The 24,535-nt window shown below is 39.5% G+C and overlaps 1 protein-coding gene across 3 annotated transcripts; it reads left to right on the top strand.

Annotated features, from left to right (window-relative positions):
- The first annotated feature begins 186 nt into the window (after positions 1-186).
- Positions 187-23,368, top strand: LOC122781096 (phosphatidylinositol 4,5-bisphosphate 3-kinase catalytic subunit alpha isoform-like). 3 transcript variants are annotated; one of them, XM_044044604.1, is made up of 26 exons: positions 187-557; positions 966-1,038; positions 6,301-6,405; positions 6,760-6,928; positions 7,281-7,407; positions 7,683-7,892; positions 8,364-8,458; positions 8,598-8,753; positions 9,848-10,093; positions 10,363-10,448; positions 10,985-11,090; positions 13,374-13,526; positions 13,634-13,768; positions 14,340-14,464; positions 15,277-15,358; positions 15,840-16,004; positions 16,389-16,492; positions 16,573-16,744; positions 16,948-17,048; positions 17,142-17,263; positions 17,889-17,967; positions 18,123-18,293; positions 18,405-18,522; positions 18,991-19,142; positions 19,572-19,734; positions 20,537-23,368. In XM_044044604.1, the coding sequence occupies exons 3-26, from the start codon at positions 6,350-6,352 to the stop codon at positions 20,642-20,644; spliced, it is 3,201 nt and encodes a 1,066-aa protein (XP_043900539.1). In that variant the 5' UTR covers positions 187-557; positions 966-1,038; positions 6,301-6,349; the 3' UTR covers positions 20,645-23,368. The 3 variants fall into 3 exon arrangements, with proteins under 3 accessions (XP_043900539.1, XP_043900537.1, XP_043900538.1); XM_044044602.1 differs by having other exon boundaries at positions 16,942-17,048; XM_044044603.1 differs by lacking the exons at positions 187-557; positions 966-1,038 and adding an exon at positions 4,331-4,371 and having other exon boundaries at positions 16,942-17,048.
- The last annotated feature ends 1,167 nt before the right edge of the window (positions 23,369-24,535 follow it).

Genomic DNA, 24,535 nt, shown 5'->3' with positions numbered 1-24,535 from the left:
TTTACTTAAGTAATATTATATAAAACGCGACTTCAACTTCTACCAAAGTCATTTTCTGGTACTTGTTTACCATGTACTAGACTGCTCTCTAATAACAATGTGTGTGTCTTTGTGTGTAATTGTTTGTGTAAAGTGTGTAGAGGAAGGGAGGAGGGCCACACACACACACACAACAGCAGCGTGGCTACGTTGTCGCAGCAGCAGCAGAACAACTTGTCTGCTCCAGCACCAACAGCAGCTCATTAACACCCTTATGTCGAGCTTTTTTTCTCCACTGGAAATGCTCTTATTTTTCTTGACAGCACAAACCCACGACCATTGTGGAGTGTTTGTTGCCGCCGTGGAATAATAAATAACGGCTTCTGCTGCTGCTGTATCACGGGCATCCGTCACACGGGCTGAGGCGCGACTGATAACTGCTTGCTCCGCCCGGCGCCGGGAGCCTCAAACCCGGCCGCTGGGAGCTGGATGGGTCGGGAGGCTAGCTAACTGGCTTTAGCCAGGAAGAGCCCGTCCATCCCCTAACACGTCGCTGCCTTGACGACACCTTAAAAGGGGTAGGTCACCGCGTAACACTGGTCATATGTGTTCATTTTAGTGGGCAAATGTGTTGAATGTTGGTATTAATGTATTTCCCAACAATAAGGGGATGGGAGCCTCAGCGTTGGCTATTAGCTGGCGAAAAAGAGAAATAGCTAGCGTTAATCGTTCACAAACCGGTGGGCATGAGTGAAAGAGGGTGTTTGTGATAACAAAGAACAATATGGTTGTTTTGTTATTTTCACATTCGCGTGTGTATTCGTGTGTGCGTGTCATTGCGTGGAGACACCCAGTGTTGTGTAGCTGTCATCCCGAACACTCACCGTGAGCTAAACCCACTGTTAGCCAGTCTGAATCACTCTGACTACACACAGTCTGCTGTCAGTATGTGTCTTTATCTCCTTTTCTCTCAACACATATTCCAGTGACACTGAAGATGGACTGAGGAATAAAGGGTGGACATGTCCCATCATCGGAGTAAGAGGATTTCTTCCTGAGGTATGTGCTGTATGTCTAACTCCCATCATCTGAATCCATATGTTCTCTTATTTATGACAGACCAGCAAAGACACTTAATGTCAAATACTGACTTTTATTTTGTGGCTGACACCTGTTAAGGTAAAAAAAAGAAGGAAGTTGAAATAAGATCCTTAATCACACATGTATTTATTATTACCACACTATTATGCCAGGTTAAGAAATTTCCTTCCATGATTATTCTGACCAAAATAATCGCAATTCACTGTGTGAACGACAAGAACAATATGTTTTCATATCGTTTTTTAGATTACAGGCATTGCCTTTTGTAAGTAAGAAACATCGCAGATAGGATACATGTTTTTTTTTTATAAGTTAAAAGTAAGGAATTTAATACATTCATAATAACTCATGAAGAAAGATGGCCCTTTCTGGCACATTAAAAAAAATATATCACAAGGACTGTATGTTGGTGAGTTAGACAGACTTTTCAAGTCACTCACAATAACTTTTAATGTTTACCTTTGTTAATGAATATCACAATTAAAGAAAATCACCACGATTAACTTATTTTAACTTAACTTAAAGTGCTTTTTTATCACGGTGAGCAATAATTGTCACATCAGTAACCATGTGATGTACCATGACAGAGTTGATTGACAAACTGTAACAAAAAAAGCACCCAAAGATCCCAAATAGATTTGGATCATTTTGACTTCCCAGTAACAAAAACCTACATGGAGTTCTATTACATGATTACAGAAACACAACCTCCTTGATGGAGGTAGTAAACACAAACCATGCCTCTCAGTGAGGTACTGATCATGGGAAACTGTCAAGTGTTGTGCTCCATATGCATTTTACGTTTAATTCTCAATGGTGGTTTAGCCCTTAGGCTTTCTGCTAGATCACACTGACTATAGGCATAACAGAATGCAAAACATTTCCTATGTAGGCTCCACTCCATACCACACCTTGCAGTGATCAGACCAAGCCTTTGCACAAGGGTGACAGCAGTGAGTTCATCAACTGTGAGACAACAGATCAGCTTCAAACAATCCACAATCATTCAAAAATACCCAGAGATGACACAACCACAACCTGCCCCTACAATTTATTGTGCAGTTGTGATTCAGTATTCAAAGCAAGGTTGTGTCTCGGCCCATGTTTTCCCACTCTCCACATCCTGTGTTGTGAGGAAGCTTCCTCTTTTGTCCTAAAGTGCTTAGCTGCATCCTGATCAGGGTCACAGATCGCAGAACGACTCAATGGGTGGTTTGTTCCAACTCTGGGTTTTCTGTTTTGGCTTGTTTCTGTATGTTTTCAAAACTACCTTCCCTCGAGTTTTACTGTCCCTATGATCCTTTCACTAGCATTTCATTTGGTCCCCAAAACCCAACTGGATACTTATCCTGGTCAGTATTGTTTTGGCAACAGGGCGAGCAGAGCGGGCCAGCCAGGCATTGCTTTTTTTTCCTCGGCTGCTTCCTGCAGCTCATCGGGGTTCCCTCTTGGGGATCCCCAGCCACTCCTAGTCTGATAACTTGACTGCATTCATGCCATTTCTTTGTTTGAGTGTTTGCCATGTTGAATCAAAAATCATTTTAACAACAGTGTGTTGTACTGCATCTCAGTATCCTGCTGTGTAACAGCAATATCAGTAACTTGCGCTATTTCTGTGGCAATTTTCTGTTTTAATGTGATTCTGCTGCATTGACTTTTTCACTCTCTGCACCTTCTAGAAAGTGGTTTGTTTACATTGGCAACTAGGGAAATAAACGTCTGTGGTCACAGTGACAGGTCTATTTAAATTGTTGAGAAAAATCTGAGATGTCTGGTAAAACTTGCCTGTTCAGGATGTTCCCCAAAAACATTACCAAAGATTGGTGCATTGTGTTCTAAGTGGGCACTGTTTTTGTGTGCTTATATTACTGGGGGATGTGAGACTGATACAGGGTTTATTAAATGAGATGGTATGTGAGGTCTAACTGAGGTGTTGTTCTGTACTGGTCAGAAGGCTGCATTATAGTTAAGTGATCCAATTATCTTAACGCAAAGTGCTCTTAATGGATTGATTAGAGCATTAAAGGTATCGACCTCCTTGGCCACTAATATATCCCTTTGCTATGTACGAATTTTTTAGTACTTAGTGAGTATAATCAGTGATGGGCTTTTATGTTCCTGCGACAGCTACAGTATATCTCATATATTTATTGTCGTGTTGTCTGCTTATGCCACATTTGGCACAATCACTGACTTGGAATTCAACCATGAGCTGATTAGATACAGATGGTGAAATGTCAAGGTCACTGTGACCTCACAGAACACGTTTTTTGGACTCAATTCAATGTAATATAATTATTATTATGTGTGTCTGCATTGTAAAATGTGTGGTTTTTGTGAACTTTGTTGTTTATTTGGAACAAACCTGTGAGTGTCTTGTCTTTTTTAAAATTGTGTTTATAAATATACTGCATATAAACATGTGAGCCTGGGAGACGTTGATGTAAGCTGCAGCTTAACTGATTCGATGAGGGAATCCACCCTGAGGTAGGTGTTCTTTAGTTCAAGCTAAGTTATTGTTGTTTAATTTGATTTAGCTTTGTTGTCAATAGAGGAGCTGTGCTGTTGTCTGCAGCAGTGCCTTGGCAAAAAAAGACTCAAGAAATATTGCATCATGAGGATAAGCTGAAGGAAGGAAACACATAGAAAGTATTTATGCCAGCAGCTCTGTGTTGTTTTTGTACCTCCTGATCGTGTGGTGTAGAGAGGCTTTGTGTTGAGTCTAGGTCTGAGTGCTACAGGATGAAGCAGTGAGTTTACATTTATAAATGTGTCAGTAGGAGGATTTCCTCTCTGACTGCTCAGACAGATCAAAGCAATGTTCACATTAAAACATGCCGTGATGCCCCCACTCCCCACATCGGCAGTGTTTGGTTGAAATGCTCATCCCTAGTATTTTCTGATTGATTTTGGCTCAAAATGTCTATACTGCACTATACTGTAATGTTTACAGCTAATGTTACCAGATAGAGTAGCTGCCACAATTGCAAGCACTAAGCTGTTCAAGTGAATCCTGGATGAATGAGGGATGGCTTAATGAAGCAATTCTTGTTTCTCTTCTCATTCCGGCTGGATCTGTGAGTAGTGTTTGTGGTTATCAGCTGTCGAAAGCATAAGTTAAAGCACCATGTTGTAATTTCCTGACACCACACGCAAACATGTATTTTCCCAGTCATCTTGTCACATTCTGCGGGTTGACTCACTGTATTTATTGTTTGTGCGTCAGTGGGGTAACCTGTGCAGTCAGACTTAAATGTCTGTTTCCATGTCTTCAGAGAGCAACGATTCTTGGTAAGTAAGGACAGCAAGTTGAATGCCTGGACTAATCTTGATTGGTTAAATTACAACCACAGCTGGTAGTCATGTAATCTGCACTTTGACATTAGTTGGAAAAGTGATGTTGGTCCTTTCTGGCAACGTGTTGTGCATTACTGAATATGAATGTCAAACTAACTAAAAGTTCAATTGTGCTTAAGTATCAAGATCACTGTTGCTCTGAATGGGTAATACATGACAGTGCTCAAATGACCATGGTGATACTGGTAATGTTTAGTGATACCAGGTGGTAAAGATGGTAAAGATGTTCCTCAAACACATTTTACCTTTTTATTCCTTTTGGGAGGACACAGTGAGTTTTTTTCTGAATGGGCCATTGAGTAATATCTAACCTGTCCTTCCTTAGTCAGTAACTGCAATGAATTGCTGCTCTGCTCCACTTTAATTCACTTTGGATAGCTAAAAAAACCAAAAACCCTCAAAGACATGTGCAGTCAGCAGAGGATTTGTAACTGGGGCTAAATGCCCGGTATTTTAAATCCAAGTTAATTTAAGGCACTGTGGTTGTCAAAAGTGAGAAGATGTTCTGTAGCATTCCTAATACACAGAGGAGAGAGAGGATAGGCTTGAGATGAAGGTCCTCTGCTGCAACTGATCTCTCTTGAGCAAGGGTGTCAAAACCAAATGACTTGGCGGGCCAATTAGCGTCTAGTCTGGTCGAACGGGGGCCGCTCTACAGAAAAAAAGTGGGAAAAAACAACTGTTCAGTTGTGGGTGAGAAACCTGAGCTTAAAGTTGCAACACAATATCTCATCAGGATATCACAATTAAGACATTCATGAGGGTTTTTACAAAATTTCAAAGTAAAAGTGTTTGCTTTTATATGGAATGTATACTTTATAATAAAAAATAAAACCATTAATATCAAAAAACAGACAGAAATAAATGTAAAATGAGGTAAATAATAACGTGGACAACTATAATTAAGACACTTAACAATATGATTTAATGTTCTATTACCTCAAACTGCCACAGCTGTGTTTTGGTCACATATGCTGTGTTTAAAGAGAGAGTACCTTATTTTTTATTGTAACATGATATTACAGTAATTGGTGGGCCGCCGGTTTGACGCCTCTGCTCTAGTTGAATTTCCAAAAGGGCAGTGAGTCCTTTTGTCTTGCATTAATGTCAGGTTAAGTACTGACTGAAATCATCTACTCCTGTGTCTGTTAACCAGGCTTTCTCTCAATATTAGGCAACATATAATAGTACATGAGTTAGGAAAGCAAATTATTACTATTCTGTATTTAAGTTTGACTCGTTAACTAAGGGACTGTGAATTAAATGATGATGATGCATCTCATCATCATCATTTAATTCACAGTCCCTTAGTAGGACTTCCCAACACACAGTCCCTTAGTAGGACTTCCCAACACACAAAAAAGTTTCCATAATGTAGTTCCTCTTTCCATTTAATTGTTTTAGACCAGATCTGCTGCGGTTGAACGATCAGCCACGTGGAAACGGTTTCTTTTTTAGTCGTTCATGTAAAAGATTATGGTGTTAAACTCTCAAGGGGACAAAAGAAGATTTAGTTGCAGAGCTTTGTTGTCATTAAAAACAAAACGGAACACCATTACAGAGTTCACCCTGCACAGCACACAGCACACAGGAGTTTACAATAATCCATTTTACATATAAGATGCAAGACGTGTGATATTGACATATGAACAGTAACAAAACACAGCATGTTTGAGTGTTGAGTAGTGTGCAACTATTAGGACAAAATGTTGCTTAGTTTGACTAAATTACAAACAACATTTTTAGACTGAACAGAACTATTTAATAAACATACACATACATAAATTTTTTGGTGAATTTGGGACTTTTTTTAGACTGTGTTTCAGGTTCTGTAGTCACTTTTATGGTGGTGTTTATTTTCAGGTTGTGCTCTGGAGCTGAACTGTGCGACTGAGCTGGGAGACGGAGGAAGATGCCTCCCAGGCCGTCCTCTGGGGAGCTATGGGGCATCCACTTGATGCCACCCAGGTATGGTACACTGGATTCTACATATGTTTACTGTGGTACTGTTAATGTGAAGACATGCACTTAAAAGTAGATTTCACATTATTGCCAATAACAAAAATCTCTTGAATTTACCGATCTGTTTATTTAAAGTAATGTATCATTCTGTTATTGGTTAATTCCTATCTAAATAGTACCTTTCATACAATAAATGCTTTGAAATAGAGGAATTAGATGTAGCAAGTGCATGAAATAGAAAAATGTTTATGAAGCGTAATTAAATAAGGAAAATATATAAGAATAACAGGATAAAAAGAGAGCGAAGTTTAAAATAAACATAATTTAAGAAATGTATAACAGTAGTGGGTGTGTCTGCAGGATCCTGGTGGATTGTCTTTTGCCCAACGGCATGATTCTGACCCTGGAGTGTCTCCGTGAAGCCACGCTCATCACCATAAAACATGAGCTATTCAAAGAGGCCAGGAAATATCCGCTCCATCACCTCCTGCAGGAGGAGACGTCCTACATATTTGTCAGTGTTACGCAGGTAAGAACTCTTAATTTGATAAGCACTTATTGAGCGCTGTGCATCTCAATGAGAAAAAATGATGAAAATCCATTATTAAAATTCTGTTGGAACAACCCCAGACAGTGGTTTAGATTCAATATAATAAAAAATAAGATGAAATCAGATGCTGTATTTGCAATATATTACATTTTCTTTGTTGTGATTGTTGTACAAAACTGAACAAATATTAGCTTTAGGAAACACCATGTTTTCCACTTTTCTAAAACGTGTGTTCTGTATCTGCTGGAAATCTCACTTCACCTTTTCATGAATACAAATAAATAAATAAATAAATAAATAGAAAGTGTTATTTTTTTTCCCTTGCTTGCAGGAAGCAGAGCGAGAGGAGTTCTATGATGAAACTCGGAGGCTCTGTGATCTCCGCCTCTTCCAGCCCTTCCTCAAGGTCATTGAGCCAGTTGGCAACAGGGAAGAAAAGATCCTCAACAGAGAGATAGGTGAGGTATTCTTCCCGTCTGATAGCGTTGGTTCTGTTGTAGTGTCAGTTTGTTTCTCAATCTTTGGGGGTTAGTTACATAGGTAAGTTAAAAAGAAAGGTTTGGAATGAAAAAGCCTACCTGAACTGTTATTTTACAAATGTTCTGAAACTGCTGATATATCTGTGTATTCTAGGAAAATACTTTAGATATAGGGGAAAACCCTTACTTATCATCATCTGTAAATTCATGTAAAGACCAAAAAAACACCCACTGACTGGTTTCTGCTCCGTCAGGTTTTGCCATTGGGATGCCTGTGTGTGAGTTTGACCTTGTGAAGGATCCCGAGGTTCAGGACTTCAGGAGAAACATCCTGAATGTCTGTAAGGACTCTGTGGAGCTCAGAGACGCCAGCGGGCCACACAGCAGAGCACTGTATGTTTACCCACCCAATGTAGAATCCACACAGGAACTTCCCAAACACATCTATAGCAAACTAGACAAAGGTAGGATAAAGCTTTGGTCTTTTTATTTGCACAATCCAATATCACAGGGTGTTTGAAAAGAATTTTACTCTTGAGATGTATAGTTTTTTCCTTTTGGATTTTAAGACTGTGACTAATGTTGAGGATAAATACTTGTATTTGCAAAATAAGCATCTTAAAAACCAAAAAGACAAAAGAGGACAATGGGGAGCAAGAAGTGACCATTTTAGCCTCCCATCAATATTTAATCATGAAAAGTGAGGCTTTCCAATGAATGAGTGCTGTAGTAATAGCAGCTCTTCAATCAATCAATTGATTTAAAGGCTGCTAGTGTGATGCTTTTGTTTAAAAACAACGGTTAGAAGAAACCAAAATGCTCAAAACAATAGCCACAGTCTTCCTGATCATTAGGTTATTTGGTTGGTGCTGAAGTCAATTAATTTGGTTTATTGATCAATTGTCAATTTGTTTTTTGTGTCTCTCTTTTTGTAGGTCAGATTATTGTCGTGATATGGGTGATTGTTTCGCCGAACAATGACAAACAAAAGTATACACTGAAGATCAACCACGACTGTGTGCCTGAACAGGTGGGCTGAATGAGAGATTAAAAGTCATGAAAGCCATACTGAGGAAATGAAAGAGGAGCTCTTTCAGTATATCTATGAACATATCTCCTTAATAACTTTGGTTATGCCTCACCATCCTTTTCATTAATGTGCCCTGAAGGTGATTGCAGAGGCTATTCGTAAGAAGACACGCAGCATGCTGTTGTCTCCAGAGCAGCTGAAGATGTGTGTCCAGGAGTACCAGGGTAAATACATCCTCAAAGTCTGTGGCTGTGATGAGTACCTGCTGGAGAAGTACCCAATCAGTCAGTATAAGGTAAGAAATATAGTAATGCCAATAGTATGCAATAAATATGTAGAGCAACACTTGAAAAAAAGACCTTAACTGGTGCTTAAAACACCATGTTTCAGGTGTCTGATCTAATTAGATTGTGTCTAAAGGTCAGGTTGGTTAACTAAGACATTTATTGGCTCATCCTGAGTCAACAGGAAAGTGCAACTCCAATATTCTGACCTAGTTAAATGGATTATTTGGTATAGCTGGTGGGGTATTCTGAGTTCACAACGTGTAGTAAGAAAGCCATTACTGTATGTTCTGTGGACAACAGGACTCTACCCCAAAAACATTTTCCTGTGCACATTGTTGTGAGCACATTCTCTGAGCCATGGGTGAATCAAAGACACACAGTCAGTGCATTTACATGCAAAACAATAATTTGGTTTTCTTAATGCCATGTAACCACCTCAGTCTGATTAAAATCGAGCCAGTCTTAGTCGGACTAACATACCTAAATAATGCGATTCATAGTCCGATTACTCCTGCATGTACATGTATACGCTTAGTCGGACTGGAGTCAGACCTCTGCGCATGCACCAGAATTTCTTTGACCTTGAAGTAGAAAGAGATGACGTATAAACTGTGGTACTGTTCTGAAAAGAACAAACGACACAGTAGCATGGCAAGAGTGAAAGCTGCAGAGAAGACCCAGTTTTGGGCTGACGAAGAGACATGCACAGCAGGTATGAAGGACCACTGCACGATCCATCTCACTGTTTGCTGTTTGTTTTTCTGTGACGTAAAGGTCAACAGGAAACTGATTCAATATTCACTAGCTTATAGAGAGATACAGCACCAGACGTACACGACTTATAAATTGATTTTCTCCTCTGCGTGTCTTAGTCGGACTATGGCCTTAGAATCCCAAGATTCAAACTGGCAACCCTCTGGTTACAAGCACAATTCCCTTCTTCTTGGCCACGGGCTGTCTCCTCCGTTTCCTCTACCTTTAGCTGCTGGAAAATGACCAGCTGACATCACTGGCTAAACTTACACTTGGTGTAACTTTATCAGTGATGTGTGGACTTTCCTTGTAACGGTCCTCCTCTGTGTCATTCTGTCTCTCCCTCTAGTATATCCGCAGTTGCATCATGCTGACGAGGATGCCTAACCTGATGCTAATGGCCAAGGACAGCCTTTACACTCAGTTGCCTACAGATAACTTTGTCATGCCGTCATATTCTCGACGCATCTCCACGGCAACGTCTTACATGAACGGAGAGGCAGCGTCCAAGTCGCTGTGGACCATCAACGGAACTCTGCGAATACGAATCCTGTGTGCCACTTATGTCAACGTTAATATACGGGACATTGACAAGGTGGGGGACGTCCAGTGCTTACAGTGAATATACCACTGTCTGCATTAATGTCACATTAACCAAACACTGCTTTATTTATACCAAACACTTATCCCCACCCTCCAGCTCCCTCACATCCTGTGGAAACAAAGTTGTTGTCCAAATCTCATGTAAACAAGTGACTTTTACCAAGAGAGTGTAGTCATGAAAGCTCATATGTGTTATTGTAATTTTCCATTGTTATAATTTCTCTGTTTTGATGATCTCTCTGGTCTACTCTCTGCTGATAGATATACGTGAGGACAGGCATTTACCATGGAGGAGAACAGATGTGTGACAATGTGAACACTCAGAGAGTACCTTGCTCTAATCCCAGGTAATTCATTGCTCTTGAGGAAAACATGCGTTACCCCTCTACTGCAGCCCTTAAAGGCAGGATCTCTGGAGAAAGCATTTAATTTAACATAGTTGCCAAATGTTAAAACTTAGAAACAGAGAGAGAGATTGATGAAATTGTACGGAAACTATTTTTTAGTTAAATCCTCTAAATCAAATATGTTCCATGTAATGGAAATTAATACTATTTATTTCACTTTCACTTAAAAACTCATTTAGACAATCTACGCAACTAATTTACTTGGAGCATTCTAAGGCATGAGGGTAAGTTAACAGTTTAGTGCTGCCCGGTAACACTAAACTGGTGTATTAAATTACTGTTACGCCCAAGTGTTTGCCATCAATTAACAGTAATACTGTCTCCACACACATACAGAATCTGACACAGCTGCTGATATATCTGTGGTTTCTTTTGTCACTCTATAAATAATTTTTTTTTGATTAAGATTAATCCAAAAAGAAAAAAAAAGTTTTGTTCCTTTTCCTTTTGTATATCCTTCATTTTTTACTTTGCAGATGGAATGAGTGGCTCACCTATGACATGTACATCCCAGACATCCCTCGTGCAGCTCGACTCTGCCTATCCATTTGCTCGGTTAAGGGCAGAAAGGGAGCGAAGGAGGTAGGAAACAGTTTGACAAAAAAATCACAGGTGTCAATAATCAAATTGATGATGGCTGAGTTCTATTTAGCTTTCTCTGTTTCAGGGTGCATGCTGGTTCACTGTCACACAGTCTTGACTTCCTGAACTGTACACAGCCATTGTTAATGTGATCAGTAGCACCTGTGCTTTTCCTGCTAAAATGTCTGCAATGAAAATGGCCTTTGATGAGAAAAACAACTATTTTTTATAGCTGACTAGAAGGAAACAGTTACAGATCACTTGCAAAATTTCAAAAAATATTCTCCTACATTTTTTCTGACAGATCTTATATAAAAAAAGGCAATCGTAAAACAGATTATTTATGTCTCTTATTAGTATAAATGGCATATTTTAAGAGCTTTTCAAATCAAATATAATCTCACTTGAGCTGTATGAAAATGACTCCTGGTCTTTTCATTATAAGAGCAGTAAGCATGTATGTTGCTCAACATAAACACAGTGCTACAGTTGTCACGGCCTAAGTATAGCACATACCAAATGACCTTCATGTGTCAAAACAATGGCATGCTAACCCATCTTGGAAGGAGCTATACTATATGTATAGGTGCTGAGTGTGTGTAAGCATGAACTGGTCTTGGCACATGAACCTACCCAACTCTGTGTGTCCGTCTGTCTTAGTATATATGTGTCCAGGATGAATGGAAGCTGTGGTATCAGCTTTGGCTCTGTTTAATTACTAATCAGCCGTGGGTGCTGCGTTGGCATATAACATCACCAGAAACACAATCTGCACACGGCACTTTTCCATTCCATTCATGACAAAATGTGTTAGGCCTGTGCGAGCCACATTAAGGGGATATTTTTACGTGTTTTTACTGCATACAAAGACATTACTGAGGAAAATGCCAAATCAACACTGTTGCTGACAAGTTAACAAACCACTCATTTGTTAAATATAAAGCTTACTTTATTGTTAACTCCTTGCAATCGTTTGTTTTAAGTGTGTAGGTGAGACAGGCCATAAAACACACTTACTTACTTAAATCAGACAATGACAGGAACTGTTGACAGAGCAGAGCAGAGCTGTTTTACAGAGCATGAAGTGTAAAACTACTGGAGTGTGTCAGTGTTTGGTGTATTTGATGTAGATCCTGTAACAGACAACCACATGTGTTTGTGTGATGTCGGGACAGGAGTGTATCAATGAATCCCAGACATGGATATTGTAACAGACACCTGGGCAAAGTCTTGTCTCCTGTGGTGCCATGATCCGTTGAGGTCAGGTTAGCGGATGCTCTTTCATGCCCCACCTGAATTAAAGATAAACACCCCTCTACAATAGCCTTTTGTTCCAGCATTTACTATAAATGGGTGTATTTTAACGGGGTGTCTGTGTGTAACTCTGTCTACTTTGACATGCTACTCTTTGTCACCTTGGCTGCCCCTCAGTGAAGACTCATTCTGAAGATCAAGATCTTATCTTAAACTTCCACAGCCTTTGTAAAAGGCTTACATTTTAGTTTTACTAGAACTGTTAAGGCCATTACATTAAGAAATATTATCATGAATCTGCACAACATCATTTATTTGTCTTTACCTTGTTTTTTAATGTAAGAATATTCAGAGAAAAAGTCCAGGGTTCAGCTGAGTTAAAGTCTGCTTTGGCCAAACCAAATAAAACCTTTTCATGTTATTTTAGATATAATTAAAATCATGCCTATGGGATATAAAGCATCGCCAACCAAAATTAACCAAAAATTTTGGTTTGTGGACAAAAGAAGATTTGAGGAACACAGATCACTATTTTTCAACATTTTCTGACATTTTTAGGACCAAACAACAATCGATTTATGAAGGAGATAATCAGCCCTAAACACAAACTATATTGGAATAATAAAAACAACGTCCCCAACCAACAGAGTTTCAGCAGATCGAGCAGTTCATTCACAGTTTGATTAAGGTCACTTACTCACATTTATAGAAAGTGTGTTTCTCACCAGTATAAAAGGGGGATGAATGAGTCTCATTACAGACAGAGCAGACTTAAGACTAAGCTATAAATGTTGAGCTACGAATGTGTTGTTTATGTGTTCTGTTCACTTAAGTTCTTTTTATGTTTTTTAAAGAAGCAATAGCTGCTGTCTCAATGCGTTGTATCATATCATGAGGCATCCCTTATACTTCACAGAGATGAAGAGATAAATTGGTGTTTAGCCCTTTTGTCTTTTTCATTTCCCATGAGATTCTCACACTGAAAGTAATTACACTAATAATAATCTGATGGTCTCTTTCTCCATTTAGGAGCACTGTCCATTAGCGTGGGGAAATATCAACTTGTTTGACTACACTCACACTCTAGTGGCCAACAAGATGGCTCTGAACCTCTGGCCCGTCCCTCATGGCCTTGAAGACCTTCTCAACCCCATAGGAGTGACTGGATCCAACCCCAACAAGGTAAAAAAATACAGTAAAGTACAGTTTTCAGGAAAGTGATGTTTTTGTATTTCACAGTCAAACTGTTGTCTTACACAGCTTAATAATAGTGTTAATCTGTCGTCCAGGAAACTCCATGTCTGGAGCTGGAGTTTGACCACTTCAGCAGCCCAGTCAAATACCCGGATATGAATGCAGTAGAAGATCATGCAAACTGGACCATCTCGAGAGAACTGGGATTCAGCTTCAACCTCTCTGGACAGGTAATATCCCACTCACTGCCTTCAATAAATAGTGGGTTAGAAAGCAAAGTAAATCTACTGTTTCACACATAATAAAGAAATAAAGGAGATTCCACTGAAGTTGTGATATGTGAGCAGGAAATTGTGTGTGTTGTTAAATAAAACATGTAATACATTTTATTCCTCATATTCTCCTCAATTCCCTCCACTTGTCTTGGCATTTTAAGAATGGGCCCTTTGCACGGCAGCCATTTTGACACATCACAGCAGGAAAATAACAGCTGTAGCTAATCAAATTATTGAAGGCTGAGTTCCATTTAGCCTTCACAGTTTCACAGTGCACGGTTCACTGGTTCACTGTCACACTGTTCTGACTTCCATGAACGGAACAGAGGCTTTGTTAATGTAATCAGTAGCACCTGTGCTTTTCTTTTATGTTTTGGGGGTGATAAAAATAAAAGGAAGAATGTCTAATTGTTGGTAATATGACTGATTAGGTTATTAAAACAACATTTTAATTGATTGTTGATCTCATCATAATGTTGGTATGGTAAAATTGTATTTTTAAAAGAATTTCTTCCTGTTCTTTCAGAGCAATCGTGTAGCCAGAGATCACGCACTGACAGAGAGTGACACTGAGCAGCTGAGGCAGCTGAGTAACAGAGACCCTCTGTCTGAAATCACTGAGCAGGAGAAAGACTTCCTCTGGAGACACAGGTAACCTCCCAGTATCCGTACTATACTTATTACTATAAACACTATGTAACTATTTCAACTACTCTTTTATGTAGCCGTAGCATATACAGTATCTGTATTGTATATTCGTATTAATATTAAGTCTGTCAAGTTTTCGGCACATGAGGAGGAGATTTTGAAGGATGTTAAATAAGGATACTGGGGCAGCCCATGGCCAAGTGGAAGGGAACCGGAGGGTTGCCTGTTACAATCACATGTTAGGTCACAGGCTGGGGTACCCCTGAGCAAGGAACTTAATCCCCATTTAATCGGACACTCTAACTAGACGCCAGCCACATGGAAGGGCATCCAGTGTAAAAATCTCGGCCAAATCAAATATGCAGATCATCCGCTGTGTCGACCCTGAGAGAGAGAGGGAAGCCGAAAGAAAGAGATGGTAAACTTAAAGTAAACGGAGGCACAAAACTAAAGGTTTCTTCTTTTAACTCAGAATTCAAGTGCACTTTTTTACTTAAAAAAATATATATCAGGATCCATAAACTCTTGATATAAACGCCATTCACTTGAAATATGAAGGTACCAAACCTCAGATGACCCACAACACAGCATTTAATGATAATTATTAACACTGAGGTTCCTGTCTCTTCAACACATTGATCAGCACAAAGTCACTAGTATGGCTCACAGTTCACAGATCAGGTTCATATGGAAACTTGGTTTCCTCTTATTCTTGTTGGTAAACAGCAGACTACACACGTGTTGTTTAAAAAGCCAAAATGTTTGTATTCAGGATTTACTGAATCAGAGATGCTTATGATTTCTTTCTTTACCAGGCACTACTGTATGAACATCCCTGAGATCCTTCCAAAGATCCTTCTCGCTGTCAAATGGAACTCCAGAGATGAAGTAGCACAGGTAAAACCATGAAATGAAAATAAATATGGAAGCACTATTACATTCTTTATCTGCATAAATTGTTACAATCTTGTTACAAAAGAAGTAATAAAATCTATGCTGGCACAAGTGTATGATAGTTTTTTTTTTGTTTGTTTTATCCCTTTTAAGAAATATTCACACAGCTTAGATGTTTCACAAAATAATTTCACTTGTAGTAGTAAAAGATTTATTCCATCTACTCCATGTATGACGACCTTATTAATCAGGAAATTTCACTTTACCTTAATTGTACATGATTTTTGTATATTGGTGTTTTAAAGTAGTGTAGTACAACTTTAAGCTGGAAATAATCAAATGTATTTTTTGTTTCTTTTAATATTTGTCATTTGTTGTTAAAATGTGTCTGGTTAATTGTAATTTTCATGATTTATCATGTGGATAATAATTGTATTTTCTGGTTTGCGTTCTTTCTTTCTTTCCTTCTTTCTTTCTTTACCAGATGTACTGCCTGTTAAAGGAGTGGCCATCTATCCGTCCTGAGCAGGCCATGGAGCTATTAGACTGTAACTATCCAGACCCCATGGTCAGACACTTTGCTGTACGCTGCCTTGAAAAATACCTGACTGACGACAAACTGTCTCAGTACCTGATTCAGCTCGTACAGGTAGGTCTTACGGTCGAGGGCGTTTGATTTTAACAAACTGCTTCATGAAAGCATTGAATAAAAAGTGAAAAATAAAGATATGAAAAGTTCTGTGAGCTGTTGTTCAGCCTGTTCAAGAATTTGGGGCCAGTGTATTTCTGCAGCTCTGCAAAATTGTGTCTTTATCAAATTAGCGCAGTGTCTTTAGATTTGGATATTGCACTTTTGTGATGATTATTTTGTGATTAATTGTGCAGCCCTGGTTGTACTGTATGTTGTGGGATGTACAGAGATTATAATGCAGAGTCGTCACAGTATGTTAAATTATTAATCTGAGCCTCATTGCTGCATTGTCTCTTATTCTTTAATGCCACTCTTTATATACTTTCTCTCTTGTGGTTTTAGGTATTAAAATATGAGCAATATCTTGACAATCCTCTGGCCCGATTCCTTCTCAAAAAGGCACTAACCAATCAAAGGATAGGACATTTCTTCTTCTGGCATCTCAAGTGAGTCCTCGTGCAGCTTGCCATACATTTCCCCCCTCTCTCCACAAAGTTGAAAGGTCTCTGCTCATTTTTCTTTACAGGTCAGAAATGCACAATAAAACAGTGAGCCAGAGGTTTGGGCTGCTGTTAGAGGCTTACTGCAGGGCTTGTGGCATGTACCTCAAACACCTGAGCAGGCAGGTAGAGGCCATGGAGAAGCTCATAAACCTCACTGACATCCTTAAGCAGGAGAAGAAGGATGAGACGCAGAAGGTAATAGAGGCAGCAACACAGACACACACACATGCTCGAACGTGTACACAAACGCACACGGGATCGTATGATTTTCAGTTTTTCATCTCAAAGTAAAGGTAGCTTTTTTAAATTTTTACAGCACTTGAGTGAACTTGGGTTGTTTTTAAATGTCCTGTATATATAAACCTTGACTTGTGTGTGTGTCTCTTGTGGAGGTCCAGATGAGGTTCCTTGTGGACCAGATGAAGAGACCAGACTACATGGATGCGTTGCAGAACTTCACTTCTCCTCTCAACCCCGCGCACCAACTGGGAAACCTGAGGTTAGACACAATCGCGTATGAATTACTTTGTGCAAGTATGGTTGTGAAAAGTCAGTTGACATAGTTTAACACCTTGAATAAATTTGTGCACAGGTTAGATGAATGCAGGATCATGTCATCAGCAAAGAGGCCACTGTGGCTGAACTGGGAGAATCCTGACATCATGTCCGAACTCCTCTTTCAGAATAATGAAATAATCTTCAAAAATGGAGACGGTAAACACATAAATTAATGTATATGTATAATAAAACATTTAATCTTTTTAGCATTTTTATTGTATGAATGAAATGAAATGAAATGAATTAATGAATGCAATGAAATAAATGCATTGTGCAAAAATATAAAACTGGAAATGAGGACATTAACATAGGAAGCAAATGGAAGTAGTAGAATAATAAAAACAAAACAGGTAAAACATGCTTTAAATTTAGATTCAAAAGTACTCACCTGAGATCTGTGGGTATTTTTTTCCCAGATGTGAGCAGCATAATTATAAAACATGCTTCAACATGTTGAACACTCACTCCTGGGTCCTTAATTACGTGAGAATCAGCTGAGCTGAGATACCTAGAAGGGACATACAATGTCCCTCAGTCCCACTATATTGTGTCATTATCACAGACTCTGAGCTTTATCTGTGTTTGTACAGCAATAGCTAGTCTCCCTGATTTGTGCTATAACACTGAAAATGGGATGCAGCAGCAATAGCAGCTTTAAATCCTGAGACACATGTACTGCAGGCCGTCTTAACAATAGCTGTCAATACCAGTTGTCTACTCTGTCAGAATCTCAGAATGTTTTTAACTGTAACTGCCATCCTTCTGTGTGTCTGTGTTGTAGACTTGCGGCAGGATATGCTGACGTTGCAGATTATCAAAATCATGGAGAATATTTGGCAGAATCAAGGACTGGACCTGCGGTACTATTATCTCAATCTATATTTCTCTTTCTCCCTCCCTCTATTTGTACCTTCCTGCTTCAGTTTCTGTATTTTCTCGCCCATTTGCTTTGTCTTCCCTCTTTGCATGGGGCTAAGAATCCCTGTTTGGTGTGTGTGTGTGTCTCTGTCTCTAGGATGCTTCCGTATGGCTGTCTGTCATTAGGAGACTGTGTGGGTCTCATTGAGGTTGTCCGGAGCTCCCACACTATCATGCAGATCCAGTGTAAAGGAGGCTTGAAGGGAGCTTTGCAGTTCAACTCAAACACTCTGCATCAGTGGCTCAAGGACAAAAACAAGGGCGAGATGTGAGCTCATTTTCTTCTTCTCTGCATGGTTAAATGCTATGAAACATCAATTACCATAAAGCATCTGCAGAGCCTTATGAAAGATTCTGTTTATCATGTGTGTGCATGCAGGTATGACATGGCTGTGGATCTGTTTACGAGGTCCTGTGCTGGCTACTGCGTAGCTACCTTTATCCTCGGGATAGGAGACAGGCACAACAGCAACATTATGGTCAAAGACGATGGTCAGGTAACTTGTATATGCTTACACTATTTCCACACTTGCTGTACAACATTCACAATTTACATTAGCCCTTACATTAAATCTGATTTCCATCATGTGATGTACATATAATATAATGCTACGTAGAGTAAATGTTGCCTATTCACCTCCGTAATCTGTTCTGGGAGATTCAGACAGTTTTACTTTTTAATTATTCTAAAATTTAGAGTATAGAAGTTACCATAAAATATAGTTTATGGTAGTTAAATGTATGACATTGTAAGTGGCTTCCTAAGCCTTTTATATTGCAGATACTACAGTTATTTAAGAAGTTTATTTGCCTGCTTCATGGAGACTATTTTGCACATTATTCAGGATATATTTGTGTCCATTACATTATGGACTGGATATGCTGCTAACAATAGAAGATTGAATAAAGATTTTAGTAAGACTGAGTAAGTGAACTCTGATTTAATGCTTTCCTTCTTTGTCTAGCTGTTTCATATAGATTTTGGCCATTTCCTTGATCATAAGAAGAAGAAATTTGGATACAAGAGAGAGCGAGTGCCCTTTGTCCTGACGCAAGACTTCCTCATCGTCATCAGCAAGGGATCCCAGGAGTGCACAAAGACCAAAGAGTTTGAGCGGTACTGCTGCTCACGTCATTGTTTCTTTAACTTTCTTCTTACATCTCTTACACACAGCTAGTGTCAGTCAGTCTCTTGGCTCGGTACGTGGTCAACCTCAAAGCTTGTCTCCTCTTGGGCAACGTTTTAATCAGCTTGTCCAAATGATGCTCAGCCTCAGTTTGCTCTTTGAGAACTCTTACATAAGAAACTGTGCCAGAATCCTTCTTGTCATGCAAGACGTCCTGGGGGCAGTTTTACAAAATTTGTGAAAACTACTGTTCAAATAGCCCCTTAAATCCTCAGATTGCATGTGTATGGAAGTAAAACAGAAGTGCTTACGTTAATTTGGGTGGTTGTTTCTGACCAACTGATCATAATTTACTTTCCTCGTTGATGACATTTCCTGAGCCACCTAAGCTTTTTTTTTTTTTATCCATGTCCCTCCAGGTTCCAGGAGATGTGTTACAAAGCCTACCTGGCCATCCGGCAGCATGCTAACCTCTTCATCAACCTCTTCTCCATGATGCTGGGCTCTGGTATGCCTGAGCTGCAGTCATTTGACGACATTGCCTACATCAGAAAGACTCTGGCCTTGGAGAAGAGTGAGCAGGTATGTCAACTGTTCTTTATTTTTTTGGGATCTTTCAATCATCTCAAGTCGTTTGTCTCTACTTTCACAACCCGATCCAAAAGCTATGGCAAAAAAAAGTGACAGATAAATATAAAGGATTTATTTAATAGTAATCTAAACAATATATTAATGTGGTTATTTAGTGAGATCTTTAGTGTAAGTATGCATTAGGGCTGCAACTAACGACTATGTTGATTGTCGACTAGTTATCAGTTTTTGAAACACATAATAAATCATTACCGTAAATCATGTTGATCTGTGGGTTCTGTTGAAATGCTCCCATATCTTTGATAATTTTGGCCGAGCCATTTCACTCTGATATTTACCTGCCATCTCCTGCTGTTCACTGCAGATGGGACTCCCCAGCAGAGATAGGTACAAAGCGAGATGTCTCACTACTTGGTGGAAAAAGCTGCGTGATGAAGTAACTGACAATTAAATTAGTTTGTGTCTAAATGTATCATCAATAATTGTGTGTGAGAATATGGTGTCATGCAAGTGTTGCTGAAAACCTGAAGACAAACAAAAGGCAAAAAGGTGCTGGCTTTGGAAAGGGAGCTAACAGGAATGAGAGAGTGAGGCCTTTAGAGGTTGGACTTAAATATCTGCAGCAGCACTGGCACAGGTCCTCCAGATCTGGCTGCTACCACAATTAGCTGCAATTAACTTTGAGCCAAGCAGACACACACCTCCCGACAGCAGCAGCAGGGACCGTCGCACTACGATGTCACATTATTATCTTCAACTTACGAATCTCTTGTGTTTGTTCCGCTATGTGCAGGAGGCTTTGGACTATTTCATGAAACAGATGAACGATGCTCACCATGGAGGATGGACCACTAAGATGGACTGGATATTCCACACAATTAGACAACATGCACTAAACTGATCTCCTGCACACGGAGTATTAACTCCTGTCGATCAGACACAGAGTTTTTTTTTTTTTTCTTAAGGAATTTCTGTTCTTTTACGCGAACCATAAACAGCTGTGTTTCTGCTGTGTCACCATTTTCTTGCCATCATCATCATCCCTCTCTGCATTTTCTTGATGATACTGCACAGCCCTCTGCTTGTTTCAGGCCACTGCAACAGAGGTTTCCTCATCTCCGGGTGTAGATGCTTATCTCTAGGGCTCTATATTTTTACCCCAACATAAACAATCTGTGTTTCCAAGGAAATGTTTCCTCTCTCTTACTCTGCTGCCCGTGGAGGAGAAACACAAATTGGACTACAACAAATGTAGCCACAGCGGAAGTTCGACTTGCTGCTCTTTGATGTAGTCGTGCTGCACTGTGGCTTCTCCCCTGACACGAGGCATGTTTCTTTTTAATCTCAACACCGCTGAGGAGTTATTGTGCACAAGGGACCGTCTTCAAATGTGTTGTATCGTGGCTGGAGAACTGAAGCAAGTGATGACTACAGCAGCACAGTCTTCCCCTCTATCTTTGTGGTGAAGTTATCCTTTTTTCAAAGCTCAATCGTTGCACTGCAGGGAAGCCTCTTGTGTTGTCGTGCACAGCTCTGCAGTGTCTCGTGGCCTCGGTGAAACAGCACTCCACTCCTGGAGTCAACAGTTGTTGGTAGTGCAGCAGCTTTACATCAAGCATAAACGTCAGGGTGACGATGCCTATCCATCAGAATAAACAGCACTTCAGAAAAAAACTTGAATAATATACAGATTTATTTTGACTTTATCAATTTATGTATCTAGTTTCTTTCGGTCTCCAAACTCTCTCCAGAAACCCATCACTGTTTTTGTTTGCAGCTTTGTCTGGCCTCCTCGGCTACGACCTGACATTTTTGTACTCTTAAGACAAGAGTAAAAGTGCCAATTCCAAGTTAGTTTGTTTTTTCGAATAACAACGGGACCTATTTTAAGCCTTTTGTCTGTGATTGTCAGCGAGCAGAGGCCCCAGGGGAATGTCACGTCTTCCTGTTGATAAAATGCCTTGGCGTCACAGCAGAGCACTGCTCACTGCTAAGCCCGACAAACTCTGCAAAAGCGAGATTTCCTAGTAAACAAACACAGCAGCACTAATAACATGAAACGCATGGCGGCGTCCATCATTGTGTATTATTTGTGTGTTTTTTTCCTCCGTTACAGTTTCTTTGAATTATTGACCCCTGGACAAAGTGCATTTTAACTTGTTCACATGTTTTGTGGGTGTTTTTTCTTTTTTTTATGACAACTTACTCTGAGCCTAAAACCCTTGCAGTATTTGAGCCATTCTTTGTGTTGCCCAGGAAAATGTTAAAGCCATCCTTCACTTCTTTTTTTAATGTTTTTTGTTAACTAAAATATTTGAATGTGTTACGTTTTTCAGTATTTTTTTTCAAGTCAAGTTACTGGAACAAGAGAAGCAGCATGTGGGGAAAATGTTAACTTATGTGAGTCATTTTAACAAAATCCTTGAAATTTGATGGGATTGCTTTAGAGTGACTCAGCCTTTTGTGGCTGAAGCTGATCCAAATACACACAGAGAGAAGGCAGAGTGAGGTGGGATTAGCTGACTGTCATCATCACATTTCATTGGATTCATTTGTGTTTAGGCCCCTTATGTTTTAAAGAAAGACAAAAAAAGTAAAAACTGCTGAACGACCAGGTTTTTTGAGCAGTAGAGTTTGCAGCCGTCCCGCTTTCTTGACATAAATCAAATCACTTCCTTTGTGCAGCGAGGATCGGATCTTAACCATGTGAAGATGATTGGTTTAATCAAAACTGTGTGAACTCATTTGAGAATGGTTTGAATGTAACAGATGTTTGTTTACACTTAAAAGTTATCCTTCTATCCATCAGCTAATTCCAGCTGTTTGCTCTCCGGAGACGTGTATTTTGACATTTTTTCTACTTCCACAGAACCATGATGGTCCTGTCATATGTTGAGATCCCCACATGTGCTTTGCTAAGCAAAGAGAAGGTAATTCTAGACGTAAACATGACACAATTCTACTGCACTCTGTCCACTCGCCTGGTGATTGCATTGAAATTTGTGCTCTGTCCTCACGCAGCACTTTCGTGTGTGACGTCATATCATTGCAGCGTTCATGTCTAGAATGTATTGATTAATCCGAAGAACATGGACTGTAATGTGCACTCGTGTCACGTTCAGGACTTTTTACCTTGTGCCAAACCGGGTGTTACTGCAGCCTGTGAAAGCAAAATGCTGGACTCGTACCTCGCAGTAAGGCATATCAGTCACAGAGGTTTAAAAAAACAAAACAAGGGTAAAGGTTTTTGTTGGCGTATGCACTAAAAAAGATAAAGAAACAAAAAAAAGGGAAAGGGACTCTTTAGGAGAAAGGTGACCTAGCATGCATGTTTGTCAAGCAGCATAACCACTAAATATGATGTACATATTTAAGCAGCATTAAGCAGTATGGATGTACAGTTAGTTATCCTCTTTTTCTATGGGAGTTTGTGTGTGATGAAACTTGTAGTGTTGTAATCTTTAACATCCTTTTGCTGTTTATGCTGTGTGTGTGTGTGTGTGTGTGTGTGTGTGTGTCCATGTGCATTAATTATGCTTCTGTGCCGGCTGCAGAGCTTCATTGGCAGGCCCCAATGAAAACACACACTATGTATGTATGGGTGAGTTTGTGCGTTTGTGTGTGTGTGTGTGTGTGCGTCTGCGTGCGTGTGCATGTCCATGAGTCTGAGTGTGTGTGTAATGACACTACACTGTGTCTCTAAATGTTTTTTAAGTCTGTTTTTTTCTGGCTCTTTCTGTGCCAGAGGAGAAAAATGATTAAGCTTTTTTTTGTACAAACTTCATATTTACAAGAAAATGTAAAAGAAGGGAAAAACTGTTTTTCAGCCACAAAGGTTTTACTTGAAAAGTCGTGAAATGGAACCACAGCTTTGTTGGTTTGGAGTTGGACTGTGTGTGTGTGTGTGTGTGTGTGTGTGTACACACTGTGCCATAGGTAAGAATCAAAGTTTGAAGCATTTGTGCACAGGCTTGTTTGTTTGATACTGCTTGTGAATGAGGTTGTCCTACATTTCAGAGGGAGGAATAAACTTATGAAGTTGTGATAAGATGCTGAGGTTTTCCACCTCAAAAAAATCATGAATGAGATGCAGCTGCTTTTGCTCACGTCTTTTCGGAGAGTGTTTGAATTCTGTAATACATGTTGCACTAGTTTCCTCGCCTAACTCAAGGGCTTTGATTGGTCCCGTTCTTTATTCCTCTGACTTGATCATTCATATCAAGATGGTGGATTTCCCTGTGAAGCAGCAGAAAGATAGTTTGCTTGCTGCGAATATTATTAGACCAGTTATTCAAAGACAAACAGTGAACCAGGGCTGCAGCACTGATTGGTCCATAAAATGTCAGAGAATGTTGTTTTGTGTTTCCCAAACCTGGAATCAAATGATGATCCAGTTTTATTGATTTCTTTGTTGTATGGAACAAAGAAACCAGCAAATATTCACATTAATTGATTCACGGCATAATTGTTTCAGCTCTAAGATGAACACAATGACATGAACACCCAGCAAGTCCACGCAGTGAATATAAGCCTCACGTTGTTTATAGTGCTGCGCTGATTATCAGTCAGATTTTTATTCTGATTATTATTCTTTTACTGACTGAAGGGTCTTTATGTTATTGCTTTGGAATATGTGCCCAGATATTGATTGAACATGGCCACTGAGCTTAACCTGTAGTTGTTTTTTGTGCAATAGTAAAAGAAAAATGACAGACTGTTACTTTATTATGATTATTATTTCTGTTTTTAAACATGAACTGTGTTTCATAGAACGCCTGGTTTAAAACACAGT

The sequence above is a fragment of the Solea senegalensis genome, linkage group LG14, assembly GCF_019176455.1.
Source record: "Solea senegalensis isolate Sse05_10M linkage group LG14, IFAPA_SoseM_1, whole genome shotgun sequence".
Classification (NCBI taxonomy): domain Eukaryota; kingdom Metazoa; phylum Chordata; class Actinopteri; order Pleuronectiformes; family Soleidae; genus Solea; species Solea senegalensis.
Note: the sequence above shows the minus strand (reverse complement) of the source record. Positions and strands in the feature narration are given on the sequence as shown.